Source organism: Oncorhynchus tshawytscha, linkage group LG22, assembly GCF_018296145.1.
Source record: "Oncorhynchus tshawytscha isolate Ot180627B linkage group LG22, Otsh_v2.0, whole genome shotgun sequence".
NCBI lineage: Eukaryota > Metazoa > Chordata > Actinopteri > Salmoniformes > Salmonidae > Oncorhynchus > Oncorhynchus tshawytscha.
In genome coordinates this window covers 15,459,217-15,479,208 of record NC_056450.1, presented here as the reverse complement: position 1 = coordinate 15,479,208, position 19,992 = coordinate 15,459,217, and the positions used below count along the sequence as shown (strand labels likewise).

The window sequence follows — 19,992 nt, the reverse complement described above, 5'->3', positions numbered from 1 at the left end:
TAACATGTTTTGTTCTATGATGCTCACAAACTACATAAGAGTCATTAAAAGGTAAGGAGTTCTTCTACATAGAAGATCACAGTATTATAGTGCCTATAATACTGTAATAAGCTCACATAGTTGCTGTCACAAACTCCACACAGTTGTCACTGACTAGTTGGATATTCATTTTCCACTGAGAAAACTATTTTTGTACTTACAGCATTCATATAAATACATTTTTATCAGGTTTTTGCTTTGGCAGACCTCATGTCAATAAAATCATGAATGCAACTGTTGATGTCAAATTGTCTTGTGTTCTACTTGTAGCCCTGGTTGTCCTGAAAAGAAAATAGTTCAACACTTCATTGTGAGGTTAAATATTAAGGCTGGACAAGCAGATAAATGAAAGTCAGATAAATGAAAAGCAGATTTTTGCTGGGGTCTTGGGACTGATAGTGAAAGAACAGCCCTTAGCCGTGGTACAGTATATTGGTCATATACCACACCCACTCAGGCCTTATTGCTTAAAAATAAGCTAGTCGTTTCCATGGAAACAGCGAGGAAAAGACAGCTTGAAGCTAGTCTCACAGAGCGACACTGGCCCAAACCTTGAATGGCGTAGCATCCAAGAAGTTGTCAGTGTTAAAGTTTAGCTCTACATGTCCTTCAGATTTCAACTGACCATTTCCCACCTTGTCTTATATTTGTGAGATGATTCACTGTCCCATAGAGAAACACAGGAGGAGCACAGCAGGACCCTCACATTGCTTCCACCGTGACATGGGATGTCACTTCAGGCAACAGCGTAAATCACACAATTCCACTTGGCAAAAAAAACTGCTTTGCATATCTCTGTCAATTTTTTTAAAATGCAAGAATATAAATGTCATTTTCTAAAATAACTTATGCCAACACTTTATTATAAAGTCAATTTAAGCAATTGAGTCACCGGGCAAGATTGCAAAGGAGGTCGTGAGGGGATTGTAAGAGAATTCAGCTGAAAGCTCAAACACCGGTCTTCCTCTAGCTCCTGTGTATTGGTTACCGAATAGGAACACTACCAGGACTTGTTCCATCTATTTTTCATTTGATGATCATTTGAAATGCAGAATAACATTGGAATAATGCAGTAGTGGTGCATGGGAAAATCACTGGGGAAGCTAATCCAGAAAAAAAGCCATATTACAACCTGTGTTGTGAGAACTGCGTTGTTTGCTCTATAACCTGCTAGTGATATATAGGCCTATAAGGCCGAGACAATAAGAAGACACAGTGGCAGAATAAATTCAACCACACATTTATTTTAGTACAAAATCGGAGAGCAACATCTTGAAGTGAAGTCCACAAAACAGATCGCTTGTAACAAACAGTTACATGACCTACAGCATGGTCAAGCAAGGTAATGTTTCCCACATTTTTGGACTACTAAAACAACTATTGATTTTGAACAACAGAGAGTTACCGCAAGTCGCAGAGAAAACAGGAGCTGCCTCCACTATTCCAGCACCATTTCAACATAAACATAAACAACATTCTCTGTTTAAACATAAACAACATTCTCATAAAAATAGATTGGAAAGAGAAAAAAACACAAAAAGCCTCTGGACAAATGGATGCCACACCATCCTCCCATTCAATGTCTGACAAACAAATATTAGCCAACAACAATAGCGAAAGAGCCCAGGTCCAGGGCCAGCAGGCTGACTGTACTGTATAATGTGGGCAGCTGAATGAGCCCATTGACGGAGTAAATGAGAGTGAAGTGGCTGAATGTGCACATTGATGCTCCAATACAGTGGAGTACAGTGTAGCTGGGACTGTGAACACACAATGGTACCAGAGCAGAGCATGGCGATGCTGATATGGCAGGGCTAGCGACAGCACAGACTAACAGATCAGACCAGTCACCTTTGAGACAGACAGAGAAACACATGCTCTGTTCATCTTTCCCTCTATCCTGACAAGTCTCCTAGTCCCTGCCGCTGAAAAACATCCCCACAGCATGATGCTGCCACCACCATGCTTCACCGTAGGGACGGTGCCAGGTTTACTCCAGATGTTACGCTTGGCATTCAGGCCAAAGAGTTCAGTCTTGGTTTATTCAGACCAGAGAATCTTGTTTCTCATGGTCTGTGTCCTTTAAGTGTCTTTTGGTAAACTCCAAGCAGGCTGTCATGTGGCTTTTTACTGAGGAGTGGCTTCCGTCTGGCCACTCTACCATAATGACCTGATTGGTGGAGTGCTGCAGAGATGGTTGTCCTTCTGGAAGGTTCACCCATCTCCACAGAGAAACTCTAGAGCTCTGTCAGATTGACCATCGGGTTATTGGTCACCTCCCTGACCAAGGCCCTTCTCCCCTGATTGCTCAGTTTGGCCGGGCGGCCAGTTAAGGGAAGAGTCTTGGCGGTTCCAAACAAGAATGATGGAGGCCACTGTGTTCTTGGGGACCTTCAATGCTGTAGACAGTTTTTGGTACCCATCCCCAGATCTGTGCCTCGACACAATCCTGTCTCGGAGCTCTACGGACAATTCCTTCAAACATCATGGCTTGGTTTTTGCTCTGACATGCACTGTCAATTGTGGGACCTTATATAGACAGGTGTGTGCCTTTCCAAATCCTCTCAAATCAATTGAATTTACCACAAGTGGACTCCAATCAAGTTGTAGAAACATCTCAAGGATGATCAATGGAAGCAGGATGCACCTGAGCTCAATTTCGAGTCTCATAGCAAAGGGTCTGAATCCTGATGTAAATAAGGTTTTTTGTTTTTAATAGATTTGCTGTTTTTGCTTTGACATTATGGGGTATTTTGTGTATATTGATGAGGATCAGTTGTTTTATTTCATCCATTTTAGAATAAGGCTGTAAAGTAACAAAATGTGGAAAAAGTCTAGGTGTCTGCATACGAATGCACTGTACAACCAAAATTAGTTTGACATCCCTGCCCTAGAGGCACCATTTCATCCAATTTTGGAGCACCTTGGAGATTATTCCAAAAGAAGGTGCAAAAAAACTCAAATGAGATTTACCTAACTCAGTGGAGATAGAAGGGATCTCCAGAGTTAGCCATCCCTGAGGCCGGGTCTGGTATCTCGTGTGTCTTAAAATTATCAATGAAGTAAGGTACGGCGGAAGTTTATGCTGTATAGGGCTTTTACAGTATAACCAAAAAGAGTGCAATGCATCGATCGACGAGACTTCAAAGAGGGCCAGCCTATTTTCTAATACAGAATTCAGGGATGTCTACTGAACCTATCGCCCGTATTAAAGCATAGTGTGATGAACTGCATCCAATGGCTTCAATACAGTGGCAGCTGAATTCATATAGACAATATCGCCATAGTCTATAACCGGTATGATTTGGCATGACCTATTCCTATGACATAATCCCCTTATAAATAATAATTTCTTAACTAACTCATCAATATTCTTTCTGAAAGATAGATTTTCGTCAATCCAGATGCCCAGATATTGATAAAAGGGGGACACGATCAATGAGGGCACCATCTAATGTACATATGCATAAATCATCAGTTGAACAAAGGCTTTCTGCAAAACAATAAAGGCAGATTGAAGCTCTGAAAGAGCCTGGTCAACCTTGGGGACAATAGTGTACACAACAGTGTACACTGCATACAGGTGTATGTTATACTTTTTTTTGCAGATAGACCAACATTGTTTATATACATTTAAAAGTACAAGACCTCAAATCAATCCCTGTGGGACACCTTTCGTAAAATCAAGGAAACCTCAACACCATCAGAAAAAGCATGTGTCCTTTCTGTCAAGTCATTTTCAAACCAATTACATGACCAGATCCATTTTTATGTTTTATTTTATTTATCCGTTATTTTACCAGGTAAGTTGACTGAGAACACATTCTCATTTGCAGCAACGACCTGGGGAATAGTTACAGGGGAGAGGAGGGGGATGAATGAGCCAATTGTAAACTGGGGATTATTAGGTGACCGTGATGGTTTCAGGGCCAGATTGGGAATTTAGCCAGGACACCGGGGTTAACACCCCTACTCTTAGGATAAGTGCCATGGGATCTTTAATGACCTCAGAGAGTCAGGACAGCCATTTAACGTCCCATCCGAAAGACGGCACCCGACACAGGGCAATCACTGCCCTGGGGCATTGGGATATATATATATATTTTTTAGACCAGAGGGAAGAGTGCCTCCTACTGGCCCGCCAACACCACTTCCAGCAGCATCTGGTCTCCCATCCAGGAACTGACCCGGACCAACCCTGCTTAGCTTCAGAAGCAAGCCAGCACTGGTATGCAGGGTGGTATGCTGCTGGCATAATCCATACTGATTACAGACAATCTTTGAATCAATAAAGAGTAGTCAAAAGCCTTTGATAAGTCAAAGAGGGCAGCACTTCCTCTTATCCATACCCTTTACCACATCATTTAACACCAAAGTCACAGCAGAGATGTTGCTATACATCTCGTAGCGAGGAAGGGTCTAAGCTGACAGTTGATTAATGATTCAAAAAGGTTTTGGCTAGGCAAGACAATTTCGAGAGGGCGCACACGGGCCGCCTTCCAAACCCCAGGGAGAGCACCTGAGATTCAGGTTAAAAATATGTGTCACTGACTCCACAATCAGGGGAGTAGAAAGCTGCAGCAAGATAGAATCAAGCAAATCAGCCCCAGTGGATTTTTTCTTTTTTTACATCAATCTTAAGCAAGGAATCTAGCCCTAAGGGTAGCCTACTGTATGCACATCCTAGTTCAACCTATGCTTCCCCCCTTTTCTCCAAAGCAGGGTAGCTTTCCATTGTGAATAAATATGTGAATGTCAGTGTGAATATGAATACTGTTCACAGTGTTTGAATACAGCCCTCTTGTATGGCCTAGATATCCTGTTTGTTTTGCCCCTGCCCTGAGAGAGCCACTTGAACAGTCTCTAAAACTCAAGAGGCCTTGCCTTCCGGTGTAATCATTGGCTGAGCTTTTGTCATGCAAACTTGACCATCAGGACAAAGAAAAGACGCCCACTCCATGTTGTTTTTGTGTTCTGTAGAGACTAGACAATTTAATAATTTAAAACCCACAAGGTTGGATACAACCCTCTCATAAGGAAGAGACAGGGTGTTCTTGTACTGTAGATGAGTATTGCTCCTAAACAACATTAAATTGTAAGGCATCTGTTCATCAACTGACTGGGAATATCATTGGAGGAAGCTGCTCTACTCAAATCAGCTGACTGCTTAGAATATCATTTGCTGTTGGTCTGATCCACATTCACAACAATGACCCTTTCCACTTGTTTGTTCTTGAACAGAGTCTACACCAGGGATTCTCATGTGCATACATCCACGGGCAGTTTTTTTATTGTGCGGATGATCGGGGGTGCATAACAAAATTACAAATAATTTGTAGACTGCAAATTGACCACAAGAAGCCCAAACGGATATAATATTTGACTAAAGCATATTATAAACTGGGTGGTTCGAGCCCTGATTGGCTGACAGCCATGGTATATCAGACCGTATACCACGAGTATGAAAAAACATGTATTTTTACTGCTCTAATTACGTTGGTAACCAGTTTATAATAGCAATAAAGCACCTCAGGGTTTGTGGTATATGGCCAATATAACATGGCTACGGGCTGTGTCCAGGCACTCCACGATGCGTAGTGCTTAAGAACAGCCCTTAGCTGCGGTATATAAAACGGCCATATACCACACCCCCCCGTGTCTCTTTATTATGTGTGGGAATACTTGCTGCTGATTTTCTGGTGTTTTTACAGTCTTTTATATCCAACAAGGAAAATTCACAAGACCACCAGTTGGAGAAACCTGGTCTACACACACACACTAATCCTTGTCTTTTCTTCCCTCAGTGCTTTACATTGCACTGTAGACAAGCGAACAGGAGAGTAAAAATCCTCAGTGAGTGCATGCAGCCTTTCTGTCTGTGGTTCTGTGATCTTGGGCCATGGGAAGATGACGCACTGGGCACACACTGGTTGAATCAATGTTATTTCCACGTAATTTAAAAATGTTGTTTCCACGTCCTCTTCTGTTAATTTCAATGAAATGATGTTGAACCAACGTGGAATAGATTATGAACTGATGTCTGTGCCCAGTGGGGAGAGAGTGTCCTGATCTGGGACAAAGCCATAGTTCACCGTTTATTTCATGAGTCCCATTAAGACTGTATGTGGAAGGGCCCTTCAAGATGTGTGCTGGAGGTTGAGACCATGGAGGAGACAACAACATGGAGGAGAGTACAGAGAGACAACAAATGTAACTGTCTCTCATTTAGGATATGATTGACGCTCACCATGGCGGGTGTGGGATATATTGTTGGTTTAATTTCTAGTAAGGTAAAGTTTTTACTCAGTTCTGTGTCCTGCGCCTCACTTCGTCCGACCCAGTCACGTCCTGACCTTAGAGAGCTTTTTATGTCTCTATTTTCATTTGGTCTGGGTGTGATTTGGGTGGGCATTCTATGTTCATTTTTTCTATGTTTTGTATTTCTTTGTTTTAGCCGGGTATGGTTCTCAATCAGGGACAGCTGTCTATCATTGCCTCTGATTGGGAACCATACTTAGGTAGCCTTTTCCCACCTGTGTTTTGTGTGTAGTTGTTTTCTGTTTAGTGGTCGGCACCTGACAGGACTGTTTCGTTTCTCATTTTGTTATTTTTGTTCTAGTGTTCAGTTTTCAATAAAATCATGAACACTTACCACGCTGCGCATTGGTCCGATCCTTCTTCATCAGACGACGACCGTTACAGAGCCGCTACACACTGACACTTGACATGTATACTGTGTCATGTACAGCTGAAGTTTACATACACCTTAGTCAAATACTTTTAAAAACATGTTTTTTTTTTTACAATTCCTAACATTTAATCCTAGTAAAAATGTCAGTTTTTAGTTTTTTTTTTTCTTATGTCAGTTAGGATCACCACTTTATTTAAGAATGTGAAATGTCAGAATAATAGTAGAGAGAGAATTATTTCAGCTTTTATTTCTTTCATCACATTCCCAGTGGGTCAGAAGTTTACATGCACTCAATTAGTATTTGGTAGCATTGCCTTTGAATTGTTTAACTTGGGTCAAACATTTCACATAGCCTTCCACAAGCTTCCCACAATAATTTGGGTGAATTTTGGCTCATTCCTCCTGACAGAGCTGGTGTAACTGAGTCAGGTTTGTAGGCCTCCTTGCTCATGCTTTTTTAGTTCTGCCCACAAATTTTCAATAGGATTGAGGTCAAGGTTTTCTGATGGCCACTCCAATACCTTGACTTTGTTGTCCTTAAGCCATTTTGCCACAACTTTGGAAGCATGCTTGGGGTCATTGTCCATTTGGAAGACCCATTTGCAACCAAGCTTTAAGACTGAGGTCTTGAGATGTTGCTTCAATATATCCACATCATTTTCCTGCCTCATGATGCCATCTATTTTGTGAAGTGCACAAGTCCCTCCTGCAGCAAAGCACCCCCACAACATGATGCTGCCACCCCCGTGCTTCACGGGTTGGTGCTTCACGGGATGGTGTTCTTTGGCTTGCAAGCCACCCCCTTTTTCCTCCAAACATAACGATGGTCATTATGGCCAAACAGTTATATTTTTGTTTCATCAGACCAGAGGACATTTCTCCAAAAAGTACGATCTTTGTCCCCATGTCCCCATTTTTTATGCCGGTTTTGGCGCAATGGCCTCTACCTTGCTGAGTGGCCTTTCAGGTTATGTCAATATTGGACTCGTTTTACTGTGGATATAGATACTTTTGAACCTGTTTCCTCCAGCATCTTCACAAGGTCCTTTGCCGTTGTTCTGGGATTGATTTGCACTTTTCGCCCAAAAGTACGTTCATCTCTAGGAGACGGAATGCATCTCCTTCCTGAGTGGTATGACGGTTGCGTGGTCCCATGGTGTTTATACTTGCGTACTATTATTTGTACAGATGAATGTGGTACCTTCAGGCGTTTGGAAAATACTCCCAAGGATGAACCAGAGTTGTGGAGGTCTAAAAAAAAAATACTTAGGTCTTGGCTGATTTCTTTTGATTTTCCAATGATGTCAAGAAAAGAGGCACTGATATCGAAGGTAGGCCTTGAAATACATCCACAGGTACACCTCCAATTGACTAGAATAATGTCAATTAGCCTATCGGAAGCTTCTAAAGCCATGACATCATTTTCTGGAATTTTCCAAGCTGTTTAAAGACACAGTCAACTTAGTGTATGTAAACCTCTGACCCACTGGAATTGTGATACAGTGAATTATAAGTGAAATAATCTGTCTGTACACAATTGTTGGAAATATGACTTGTGTCATGCAAAGTATATGTCCTAACTGACTTGGCAAAACTATAGTTTGTTAACAATTTGTGGAGTGGTTGAAAAACGAGTTTTAATGACTCCAACCTAAGAGTATGTAAATTTCCAACTTCAACTGTAGATTTCTTCCCAATGCCATAAACATAGTTAATGGGGAATCCTGGTGCTGGCTCCACTCTAAATCCGTTAGATTGTGAACAGACCGGTTAAATTCTGAGAGGATAGTATATCAATATCAGTAGCCATGAAATGTACCTCAAAAAATATCTTACATGAAGTTGCAACTAAACACCTCTACAGGATGGGTGTGACAACTGGTGTTGGAAGACCTGGTTTTGAGTTGAGAAGCTGCTCTTCTGACATTTAAATGAGACAAAGTCGAGTCACGGAAATACCACTCTGTAGACAACAGAATAGTTTAATTCCTCACAGTGAATGCCAATGGGATGCAAGCGCCAGGATAAGCTGATGCGGGAAATCAGACAGGCCTATCAAAATGCCAAAAGTACAAAGTGCAAGGCCAATACCAAAAAGAACTATGCCAAGTCATTTTCCTGTCATAGCAAACAGATCTACAGTTAAAATCCTCCTAATTCTTTCCAATCTGTTTTTGACAAGCAAGTGGAATAATCTCTACTCCTCAGGGTTGCCCAGACTGAATGACACACCCCCACAACTTGTCCTTGAGAGAAGCTATTCATACATACCATAGAGCACCTGTTGAATGTGGTGTAAATTCCTACATAGTCTCTGTCTATAGGGGAGTATCCAGTATAGTCAGAGGGGAGACTACAGTCACCTGAGAGCTCGATCTACACTTAGCTGCTATTGGGAAGGATACTGTACAGTACAACACAGAGACATAGAAGACTTTACAAACACACATGTCGACACACAAACTGCATACAGACTCTGTAAGTGAAGCAACGTTTTGCATAAAGAGAGTCAATCAAATGAAGATCGCTTGATAGATTGAGTAAATACACTCTGATTTGTTTACAGTTAACAGCCTGTCCGTGTGTGTGCGTGTTTAACTGCAAAGTGAGCCACACCGTCTACTCTAATTCAATCCAAACTCAATCATACCCTCAGCTCTCATGGGCCTGCCTGCCTCCCTGTTCTTTACACCGTCTTATTCTATCAGAGTTCCTGTCTGTGCAGCTTCTAGTGAAACACTGTTCTCTCCCTCCTCACCACGCTGCACCCTGCCAAGCTTCCTGGGACTATCAGTCAGTCTAGGGTTTAGCTGGTGTTGAGTCTGTCTGTCATAGCTGATGTTAAATAATGCACAACCAGGGTCAACTGCATTGTAATGTACATGGGAGCACGGGATGGTTTTTAACAAGCACAGAGGAAAGACTAATAATCTATTCAAGCAGAAATCACATCCCTCTGTGAAAAGCAGGCAGGCTGACACATGCCCACACACACACACACACACACACACACACACACACACACACACACACACACACACAAAAGTGCTGTGCAGAGGTAGTTTGAGCAGCTCAGCTCTGTAAATGAGAACCGTATTCCCTCTTACCCGCCATACGCTCCAAAAGTGAAACTCCTCTTTCTCTGCGGCATGCCAGCTAATGGGGCGGGAAGTAGACCAACAGTGAGTGAGTCAACTCAGCACTGAATGGAGCCTCTACCTCTGTCACTCACTCCCTCACGCTGACTGTGTGTTAGAGAGAGTGAGTGCGTGTGGCTGTCCACTCAGCTCCACTGCCCCTCCTTCCCTCTCTCCCTCGTCCCCTCTCATGCCTCCTTAACAAACAGGGGGGGGGGATAATGAACAATTCAATAATTTGCTTATGGGTAGAACTAATGAGAGTACTATTTACACAAGGTAGATGAGGACAGAAAATGAGTTTCATTGGAGGTAATGTGATAGATGACAGAAAACAAGAAGTTCAATGTTGTGAGAAACATGATGCAGCTATTTATCTTCACAATCTACTGGGAACTTGTTTTTCACTCTTCTCTCTCCCTCCCTCCCCCTCTCTCTCACCCCCTCTCCCTTTCTGTCTCGCTCTCTCTCTGAGGCAGCTGGTCAAACAACCCAGTGCCGGTGGCTGTACTGATAAGGCCAAACAGATCATTACTCTTCTCACAAAGAGACACCACACACCAGCTCCAGGATATCAACTGTTCCAAGAGCTCCAAGTTACAAGATATGGGTCAAAGCTAGCAAAGAAGAAGTACCATTCTCTCTTACTACTTACTTACTACTACTAGTACTACTCACTCAACATACAGTAACTTCCCTTAAAATGTATACTATAGTACAGGGATCATCAAGGAGATTCAGCCTCAGGACAATTCTTTCTTGAGCGGATGGATGGTCAGGGGACCAGATTTAATCATTTGTAGACTTGAAAATTGTTCGCAATAAGGCCAAACAGATGTAATATTTGACTAAAACATAATAATTTCAAACCTTGCTTGCATTTGTATATACGATCACATCTACAGTATATCTCTCTATTATGTGCAGGAATACTTTGGAACAGTTTTACCAAATTAAACTGATTTGGAACGGATTTGCTGTTGTTTTTACAGTCTTATACGCCCCGCAAAATAAATGTAATCATTTGTTTATATTATTATTTCATTTTTTTGTGAAAACTTTGGGGGTGAAGTACAGTCACTGCAGGCCAAATTCAGTTGGGGAACCCTGCTTTAGTACAACCCTAGTGATACAGAAGGGCTGTTTAGAGTGGATACCAGCCAGTGTTAAAGCCTGTAGCACTGTGTCTCTGTATCACTATAGTGATTGGTTTCATTGATTAACTGCAGTAAATATTTGGCCAGAGTAGCCACCTCCTCTGGCAGACAGTGGCAAAGCAGGATCATTGATACCACAAGAATAGAGTCAAAAACATAACTTGGATCATTATATACACGCAACATTCAAGTTTTGGACAGTATAGAACACTTCATTTTTAAATATGCTTAAGACAACTACATGTACTGTGAATTACCTACAGAATTCAAAAAGCCATCATTGTAAGTGAGATACAGAGACCTTTTCTGTTTGGAATAAGATTCCATCTGACTGTAACTAATTCCATCATGAACCATTTTCCCCTTAGGGCCAGTGAGGTCCAACACTATAACTGTAGAGCACTCATTGTAATTGGATGGATAGGCACTTAATGCATCAATGTAACTGATCAACAAACATAATCAATTAGATAGTTACACCATCTGTTTGCTCCAATAGCGCACAGTGCCTTCAGAAAGTATTCATGCCCCTTGACTTATCCCACATTTTGTTGTGTTACAGCCTGAATTCAAAATGGATGATATAGATTTGTTTTCTCTCACACTTCTACACACAATAACCCACAGTGACAAAGTGAAAACCTGTTTTTAGAAATGTTTGAATAAGAAATACATAAATATCTCATTTACATAAGTATTCAGACCCCTGAGTCTATACTTATGTTTGGCAGCAATTAAAGCTGTGAGTCTAAGAGCTTTCCACACCTGGATTCTGCAACATTTGCACATTATTATTTTCAAAATTCTTCAAGCACTGTCAAATTGGTTGTTGATCATTGCTAGGCAAACATTCTCAGGTCTTGCCATAGATTTTCAAGTAGATGTAAGTAAAAACTGTAACTCGGCCACGCAAGAACATTCGCTGTTTTCTTGGAAAGCAATTCAAGTGTAGATTTGGCCTTGTGTTTTAGGTTATTGTCCTGCTGAAAGAAGAATTAATCTCCCAGTGTCTGGTGGAAAGCAGACTGAACCAGTTTTTTTTTTGCCTGTGCTTAGCTCAATTTTGTTTATTTTTTATCCTGAAAAACTCCCGTCTTTAAGGATTACAAGAATACCCATAACATGATACAGCCACCACTATGCTTGAAAATATGGAGAGTTGTACTCAGTGATGTGTTGTAATGGATTTGCACCAAACATAACACTTTGTATTCAGGACAAAAAGTGAATTGCTTTGCCACATTTTTTTGCAGTATTACTTAAGTGCCTTGTTGCAAATAGAATGCATTTTTTTGAATATTTTTGATTCTGTACAGGTTTCTGTCTTTTCCCTCTGTAAATTAGGTTAGTATTGCGGAGTAACTATATACAATGTTGTTGATTCATCCTCAGTTTTCTCCTATTACAGCCATTAAACTCTGTAACTGTTTTAGTCACCACTGGCCTCATGGTGAAATCCCCCAGCGGTTTCCTTCCTCTCCGGCAACTTAAGTAGGAAGGACGCCTATATCTTTGTAGTGACTAGGTGTATTGATACACCATCCAAAGTGTAATTAATAACTGCACCATGCTCAAAGGGATATTCAATGTCTGCTCTTATTGCACACAGAGTGGATCCATGCAACTTATTACATTTGACTTAAGCACATTTGTACTCCTGAACTTATTTAGGCTTGCATAACAAAGGAGTTGAATACTTATTGACTCGAGATTTCTGCTTTTCATTTTGAATTAATTTGTAAAAATGTCTAAAACATAATTCCACTTTGAAATTATGGGATATTGTGTGTCGGCCAGTGACAAAAAAAATCTAAATCAATTTTAAATTCAGGCTATAACACAATGTGGAAAACGTCAAGGGGTGTGAATAGTTTCTATATTTTGTTGATTCCGAGTTTCCCAATAATTTCCCAATTTCTTTAATTGACGGTTGAGCTACACTAACAGTAATGTGCAGCACTATGGCTGTAAACATTTCACAGTGTAAACTGTAAAGCCAGTGTGAGTAATGACCTCTGTCTGGCACGACAGCACAGAACAGACTGCTGAAACTTCCTCTGGTTTTTTATCAATTCAGCAGCACTACAAGATTTTTGCGAAGTTCTGGTACTCATCTGCTTTTCAGACAATTGTATTAATCTAAGCAGTGTGTGTGTGTGTGTGTGTGTATATGTGTGTGTGTGTGTGTGTATGTATGTATGTATGTATGTATGTATGTATGTATGTATGTATGTATGTATGTATGTATGTATGTATGTATGTATGTATGTATGTATGTATGTATGTATGTATGTATGTATGTGTGTGTGTGTGTGTGTGTGAGAGTGATAGACAGAGCGTGCTATCACAGCAAAAGCAACAGGGCTGGAGCCCCAAAGGTCCTCTGACTGGCTGCTCTTTTGTCTTGAAGCACAAAGAAGCACCGATCCCTCAGTGATAACCAACCTCTCCTTCAGACTCACACGGCAATTGATTCGCTACACTGATATCACCCTCTAGCAAAACAACAAGAACGAAAAAGAAATACAGTACGTTTGACAAAATATAGAGTTGAACTTCGAAACTAAGTGGTGAGCCAGACACCTTAAACTTTGAAGTTAGAATAATGCAATTATAACTTAATCTCAACAGCACGCATTGATCAATGAATACCTTATTAAACAAGTATAGTGTGAACACACTGCATAGACGGTCTTATTACAGTACATCCACTGTTGTAAATGGAGCATCCTGTCTCCTCCTTCAGACTGGCAATCTGTTAATGTGTAAATAAGGCCACATGCATTCAATAATGTATCTCCAATCTGGTCTGGCTGTGTGGAGCAGATAGAGGGAGGCAGGGAGGGTTGAGGCAGATTGGGCGCCAGTTTCAGCAGGCAAGCAGGTCATGTGCTCTTGAGCAGAGTATGTGAGCGGAGTAGAGATGGAGCGGAGTGTGCCCAATTTGACTGGAGCGTGGCACGAGATTCCCAAAAGGTTAGAGCGTTGGCCTTCACGCCCACTCCAATTTCGCTCCAGTAGCGCACACTTCATGAGCTCAGTGCATTCCTGTCCCAGCATGCACTTGTCTGTTGCTATAGCCCCTTGCATTAGCTACTGTCATGGAGTTCGCTAAATATTTTCATAAAGAAACTAATAAAAAACACACAAGTGCAAATTCAAAGTGACTAACAAAGATGAGCAGGACTAAGCGCAAGCAAGGGAGTGCGGTGACGTGGTCTCCACAACTAAATAATAATTGTGAAAAAATCTGAAAAGACACGTATAAAATCAAAATCAAACGTTATTTGTCACATGCGCCAAATACAACAGGTGTAGGTAGACCTTACCTTGAAATGCTTACTTTCAAGCCCTTAACCAACAATGCAGTTCAATAAATCCTGTAAGCATGATGGTGTAATCCTACTTACTATGTGCTATGTGCAGAAAGGAACGAGGTGGGTAGATAAATGACATGCTGACCACAGCGTGCGTTGCAAAATAAATGTACACATACATGTTATTCAATCATTGCACCCACACTGCTCGCAAGCGTCTGCGTAGCCAGGTGATAAAATAGAAGTTGGTTCTATTTGTGATGCTTGAAGCGCTGCAAGTCCCGCCTCTCCCATCTCCTCATTGGTTTTTAGGAGCATTTACCCACATGGGTGAATGAAAGATGACATGGGGTCCACACTCCAGACCATTTGGTGGTGGTAATGCACTTTAAAGTTGGTTGCAGCCTGAAGGAGGAGATATTACTAGAAACAAACTCAGTTTACCATTTTATCTGTGGATTAATTGTCAGAGTAGAGGACCTTGTGCATTTCAGGTAAAATAACAACCCAATGTTTATATCCCAGGACAAATGATCTAGCAACAGCAAGCTAGCTAGCTAAATTGCCATAAATGTTTAATGCTTTTCGACCTGTCCCCAAATTAATATAGCTTTTTCAGAGTTTGTTTTGATATTTCAACCTGCGTGTCCTGATTGTGTCTGGTATGGGAGGACAAAATCAACATGCGATGACACACGTGGACACAAGCGCACAAGCGTTGTGGTCAGCATGTAAGTGTGTCATTGTAGCAAAGTATTTATAAACAAAAAAATCGGATCTCTTAAAAGTTTAGTTTATTTTGTTCTATTATCTATACAATAGGTCATAATTGACTTTGGCCCAATAGGCCTGGCATATTCACACTTTCAAGGAGATTTTCATTTTGATTGGGTTATTTTTGCCTAAAGACCATTAGGACTACCGGCTCTCCAGGCACCGTCACTGCTGGCTGGCTCTCCAGGCACCGTCACTGCTGGCCTCCTCTCCAGGCACCGTCACTGCTGGCCTGCTCTCCAGGCACCGTCACTGCTGGCCTGCTCTCCAGGCACCGTCACTGCTGGCCTGCTCTCCAGGCACCGTCACTGCTGGCCTGCTCTCCAGGCACCGTCACTGCTGGCCTGCTCTCCAGGCACCGTCACTGCTGGCCTGCTCTCCAGGCACCGTCACTGCTGGCCTGCTCTCCAGGCACCGTCACTGCTGGCCTGCTCTCCAGGCACCGTCACTGCTGGCCTGCTCTCCAGGCACCGTCACTGCTGGCCTGCTCTCCAGGCACCGTCACTGCTGGCCTGCTCTCCAGGCACCGTCACTGCTGGCCTGCTCTCCAGGTACACTCACATGAGCCTGAAGACAGACTGGCCAAACCTGTGTTTCTAAAATTGAATTCCAAGGCATTGTGGACTGAACATAATAAGGCATGTTTTGTTTAATTTGCATTTAATTCTAAGCAAGCAACAGCCGTTATGGCCAATTTAGAGACTATAATGATTTAATACAACAAAATGTGGTTTAAATGCTGAGAGCTTGATGTCCCTGCCAGCCTATTGTGTCGCACTCACAAATGCTTTACAATATATTTCTTTGTAGGCTTTAGCCTTGACATAATTGAAATAATATAGAATAAATAATTCATTTTTGTTGCTTTTTAAGCTCCCTGTCTGGCTCCTGACCTATTGTATTTATATGCTGTTTAATATGACATGTAGTTTATTTGAAATTATATGCGCTTCTTACATTCACATTTTCATGTTTATTTCAATACTTTTCACTCAAACCATGTAGTTTGGTTTCAATACTTTAAAACCAAATGGTAGGTCCAGATAGTCCCAAAAATACATGGGTGTTGGTTAAATTGTTATTTTAATGAATGGAGCAAATTTGGAATGACAGTTTGTTTTTTGTGAGTGCGGAGCGGTTTTTAGCAGAGCAGTTGGAAAGGACATGGAGCTCCATTACCGATGAGCGGGATTTCTGACCACTCAACTCTGCTCACATACTCTGCCCTTGAGGAATAAATCAGCATAGGCCTGAGCTGTAGAGAAGCGGACGCTAAAGAAACGAGCAGCTGTGTGTGTACAGCGCCTTTATATCAGGAACCTGCATTCATCATTTCTATCCCTAAGAAATCCAATTTTCCCTGTGGAGACGTTTAATGTGTTAAGAGGCAGGCCAAACAATATCAATCACTTGGGTTCACAAACAAACTTTCAGCACTAGGCTAAACAGGGCAGGCCTGCTGGGACCATTGCATCATTGAATCCTTTAGCCAACAACTTTTTATGTTCTCCAGGTTTAAAGAGTCAAATAGTTGATACATAGACGCATGGGCTCAACACTGGGGACCAGGGGACATGCTGCCCCCCACCCCACATTCTGAAATTGCATTTATACCCCCCTCCCAGTTTTATCATTGGAATGTGATGCAAAACGATGCAACGGTGCGCTTTAGGACCATGCGGACGCCGACGAGCGGTCGGGTAGGCTGTTTGGAGTGTTTATCCAACTGAAGTTATCCAACTTCTAAAACCAAAGTTGTTCCCCTGCACAGACGTATCTTTTCCGATAACCTCCTGAAGTCCTTTTGCCACCAATTTCAACCCAACAGAAGGGTCTCTTTAAAGCACTTCACACAGGGAGCTCTGTCTCATTAAACTTCCTCTCTGGACCCCAGCATGAAGTGGTAAAGTAAGACTCAGCATTACCCTTTGAAGAGTGAGGTTGGTTAATTATTCCAAAATATTGGCCCTGTATCCTGATGAATACACTTGCCTATAGCTGCAGTATAGGCCTACCTTGAAATATTTTCAGCAGTGGCCTGGTAGAACAAGGTGTACATTCTGTATGTACTTGGTTATTTGGAGAGTGGAGGGGGTATTTAAATATTTGAAAGGAGTAAATATTCAAACGGTAATTGTGCTGAGAAGCCATTTGGCCATTTCATTTTAATTACACTTTCATATTTCACAAGCTGCATTTCACTAGCTGCATAGCCAGCAGCATGCCAGCCTGCATCCCACTGCTGGCTTGCTTCTGAAGCTAAGAAGGGTTGGTCCTGGTCGGTCCCTAGATGGGAGACCAGATTCTGCTGAAGTGGTGTTGGAGAGCCAGTAGGAGGCACTCTTTCCTCAGGTCTAAAATAAATCCCAGGGCAGTGATTGGGGACACTGCCCTTGGTAGGGTGTCGTCTTTTGAATGGGATGTTAAAACGAGTGTCCTGACTCTCTGTGGTCACTAAAGATCCCATGGCACTTATTGTAAGAGTAGGGGTGTTAACCTCGGTGTCCTGGCTAAATTCCCAAGCTGTCCCTCATACGGTCACCTAATCATCCCCAGCTTACAATTGTCTCTTTCCTCTCCCCTGTAACTATTCCCCAGGTTGTTGCTGTAAATGAGAATGTGTTCTCAGTCAACTTACCTGGTTAAATAAAAATGTAGGGTGGGGTGAGTGACTTGCTGCATCCATTGAGCAGAGTAGTGCTGAGAGATGCCACCGTTTAAAGCAAAAGTAAACTGTTTGTAATATGACTGATCTTTTTGGGGTGATTCCTATTAAAAAGTGCCAAACCACAACCTGGCGCGATGTCATGTTGGATGAGCCACATACATGTCATTCAAAATAAGATCGATCCCTTCCATCTCTACTGTATAACTACAGTCTCATTTAACATTGTGCATTTGTGACTCAATTCAGGAATCTAGGCATATGTCGCACGTCACTACACTGTGTACAGAATTATTAGGCAAATTGTATTCGTCAGGATTCATTTTATTGTTGAACAAACACAATGCTCTCAGTCAATCCAAACCTGAATGTTTAACAAAGGAAAAGTGAATTTTGTCTTTCTCATGGGAATATAGAAGTGTGCACAATTATTAGGCAATGAAATTACAAAAATCATTTCTCCTAACTCACTTGCTTATTCTCAATTTTTAGAGTAAGTGTAACAAATAAGTAACACAAAATGACAAATAAAAATGTTGCCTTTCAAAAATATTCAGTGACCAATATACTAGCCACCCTTCTTTTCAATAACTGCCATGAGCCTTCCATCCATGGAGTCTGTCAATTTCTTGATCTGTTCACAATCAACTTTCACTGAAGCAGCAACCACAGCCTCTCAAATGCTGTTCAAAAGAGGTGTATTGTCTTCCCACACTGTAAATCTCACGTTTAAGAAGGGCCAACAAGTCCTTAATAGGATCTAAGTCAGGTGAGGAAGAGGGACAGGTCATTATTCAGGCATCTTTGAGGCCCTTGCTGCCAGGCCAAGCAGTAGAGTACTTGGATGCATGTGATGGAGCATTGTCCTGCATAAGGATCATGGCCTTCTTGAATGCTGAGGACATCTTCCTTGAAGAAAGAATCTTCCACAAACTGGCAGTAAGTTTGGGAGTTGAGTTTCAGTCCATCTTCAACCCGAGAAGGTCCAACTACCACATCCTTAATGATAGGAGGCAATATCAGTACCCCTCCTCCACCTTGCTGGCGCCTGACTTGAAGTGGTGCCCTGTGTCCATTACTGATCCAGCCACGGTCCCATCCATCTAGTCCATCAAGAGTCACTCTCATTTCATCGGTCCATAAAACCTTTGAAAATTCTGGCTTCAGCTATTTCTTTGCCCAATCTTGATGCTACAACTTATGAATCTTATTCAGTGTTGGTCGTGTTTCAGCCTTCTTGACCTTGGCCATGTCTCTGGTTGGTTGCAGTTCTGACACCTTGGTGGCACTGGAGGACTGGGTTCCAGGTTTAATTGCAGTTCTGGAATATGGTGCCACTGGAGGATAATGGGTTCCTGGTAGCTTGACATTTAATTCTTCTCAGTTCTGGAATATGGTGGCACTGGAGGATAATGGGTTCCTGGTAGCTTGACGTTTAATTCTTCTCAGTTCTGGAATATGGTGGCACTGGAGGATAATGGGTTCCTGGTAGCTTGACGTTTAATTCTTCTCAGTTCTGGAATATGGTGGCACTGGCGGATAATGGGTTCCTGGTAGCTTGACGTTTAATTCTTCTCAGGTCTTTTGCAGTTAATTTGCGGTAGCTTTTTCTTCTCCATTTTGCAGTTTTTGCGCCTTTTCTTCTCCACCCCTCACAACCAAACGTTTGTTGACTACTCACAAAGGCATTTTAGTGTCAAAATCTCTTTTTTGGCGTTTGATTGTCCACCTTGATAAGTGGTCATTACACAAATACATATCGCCTGAAATTTAAATCCAAAAGTCAAGTTTATATGGTTTGGCGTTGGAAAATGTGCATAGAAATAATGATAAGATCAGAATACTCACTTGCCTGTTAATTGTGTTCACAATGTACTTCACAGGAGAGCCATTTGAAATGTGTTTTTTTGGGGGCAGAAATGCCTTCTGGAACATGTGAACTTTCATGTGCCTTAATAACAAACTTGTATGCAATCTGTAAATACGAATAAAATGGTTAAATTACGAGTCTAGTTGGTTTAGCCACAGAAAGTCAGCAACCTTCCCACTAGCCATGATTGGCTGAGATAATGAGTGGGCTGGACATGCTGAGAGAGGAGTTCAGATTGGTCTGCCATGTAGCACGCTTTTGTCTATTTTAGCTGGTCAGTATGTGTATGCAATACTGTCTAACACATTTTTTTTTAAACATATTGCATAGTAGAACTGCAAA

At 41.8% G+C, this 19,992-nt stretch overlaps 1 protein-coding gene across 11 annotated transcripts in view; it reads right to left on the bottom strand.

The window, feature by feature from the left end:
• The window catches only part of LOC112221920 (rap1 GTPase-activating protein 1), a 113,681-nt gene that overhangs the window by 76,540 nt on the left and 17,149 nt on the right, over window positions 1–19,992 (bottom strand). For 6 of the 11 annotated variants that reach the window (XM_042303836.1, XM_042303831.1, XM_024384357.2 and 3 more), the window contains exon 1: window positions 9,838–9,987. The exons of 1 other annotated variant lie outside the window; for it this stretch is intronic. In XM_042303836.1, the coding sequence (XP_042159770.1) occupies window positions 9,838–9,881 (44 nt within the window). In that variant the 5' untranslated portion in view covers window positions 9,882–9,987. Of the gene's footprint in view, window positions 1–9,837; window positions 9,989–19,992 lie in introns of those variants that run through there. 4 more of the 11 variants (XM_042303830.1, XM_042303832.1, XM_024384359.2 and 1 more) reach the window with 1 other exon arrangement.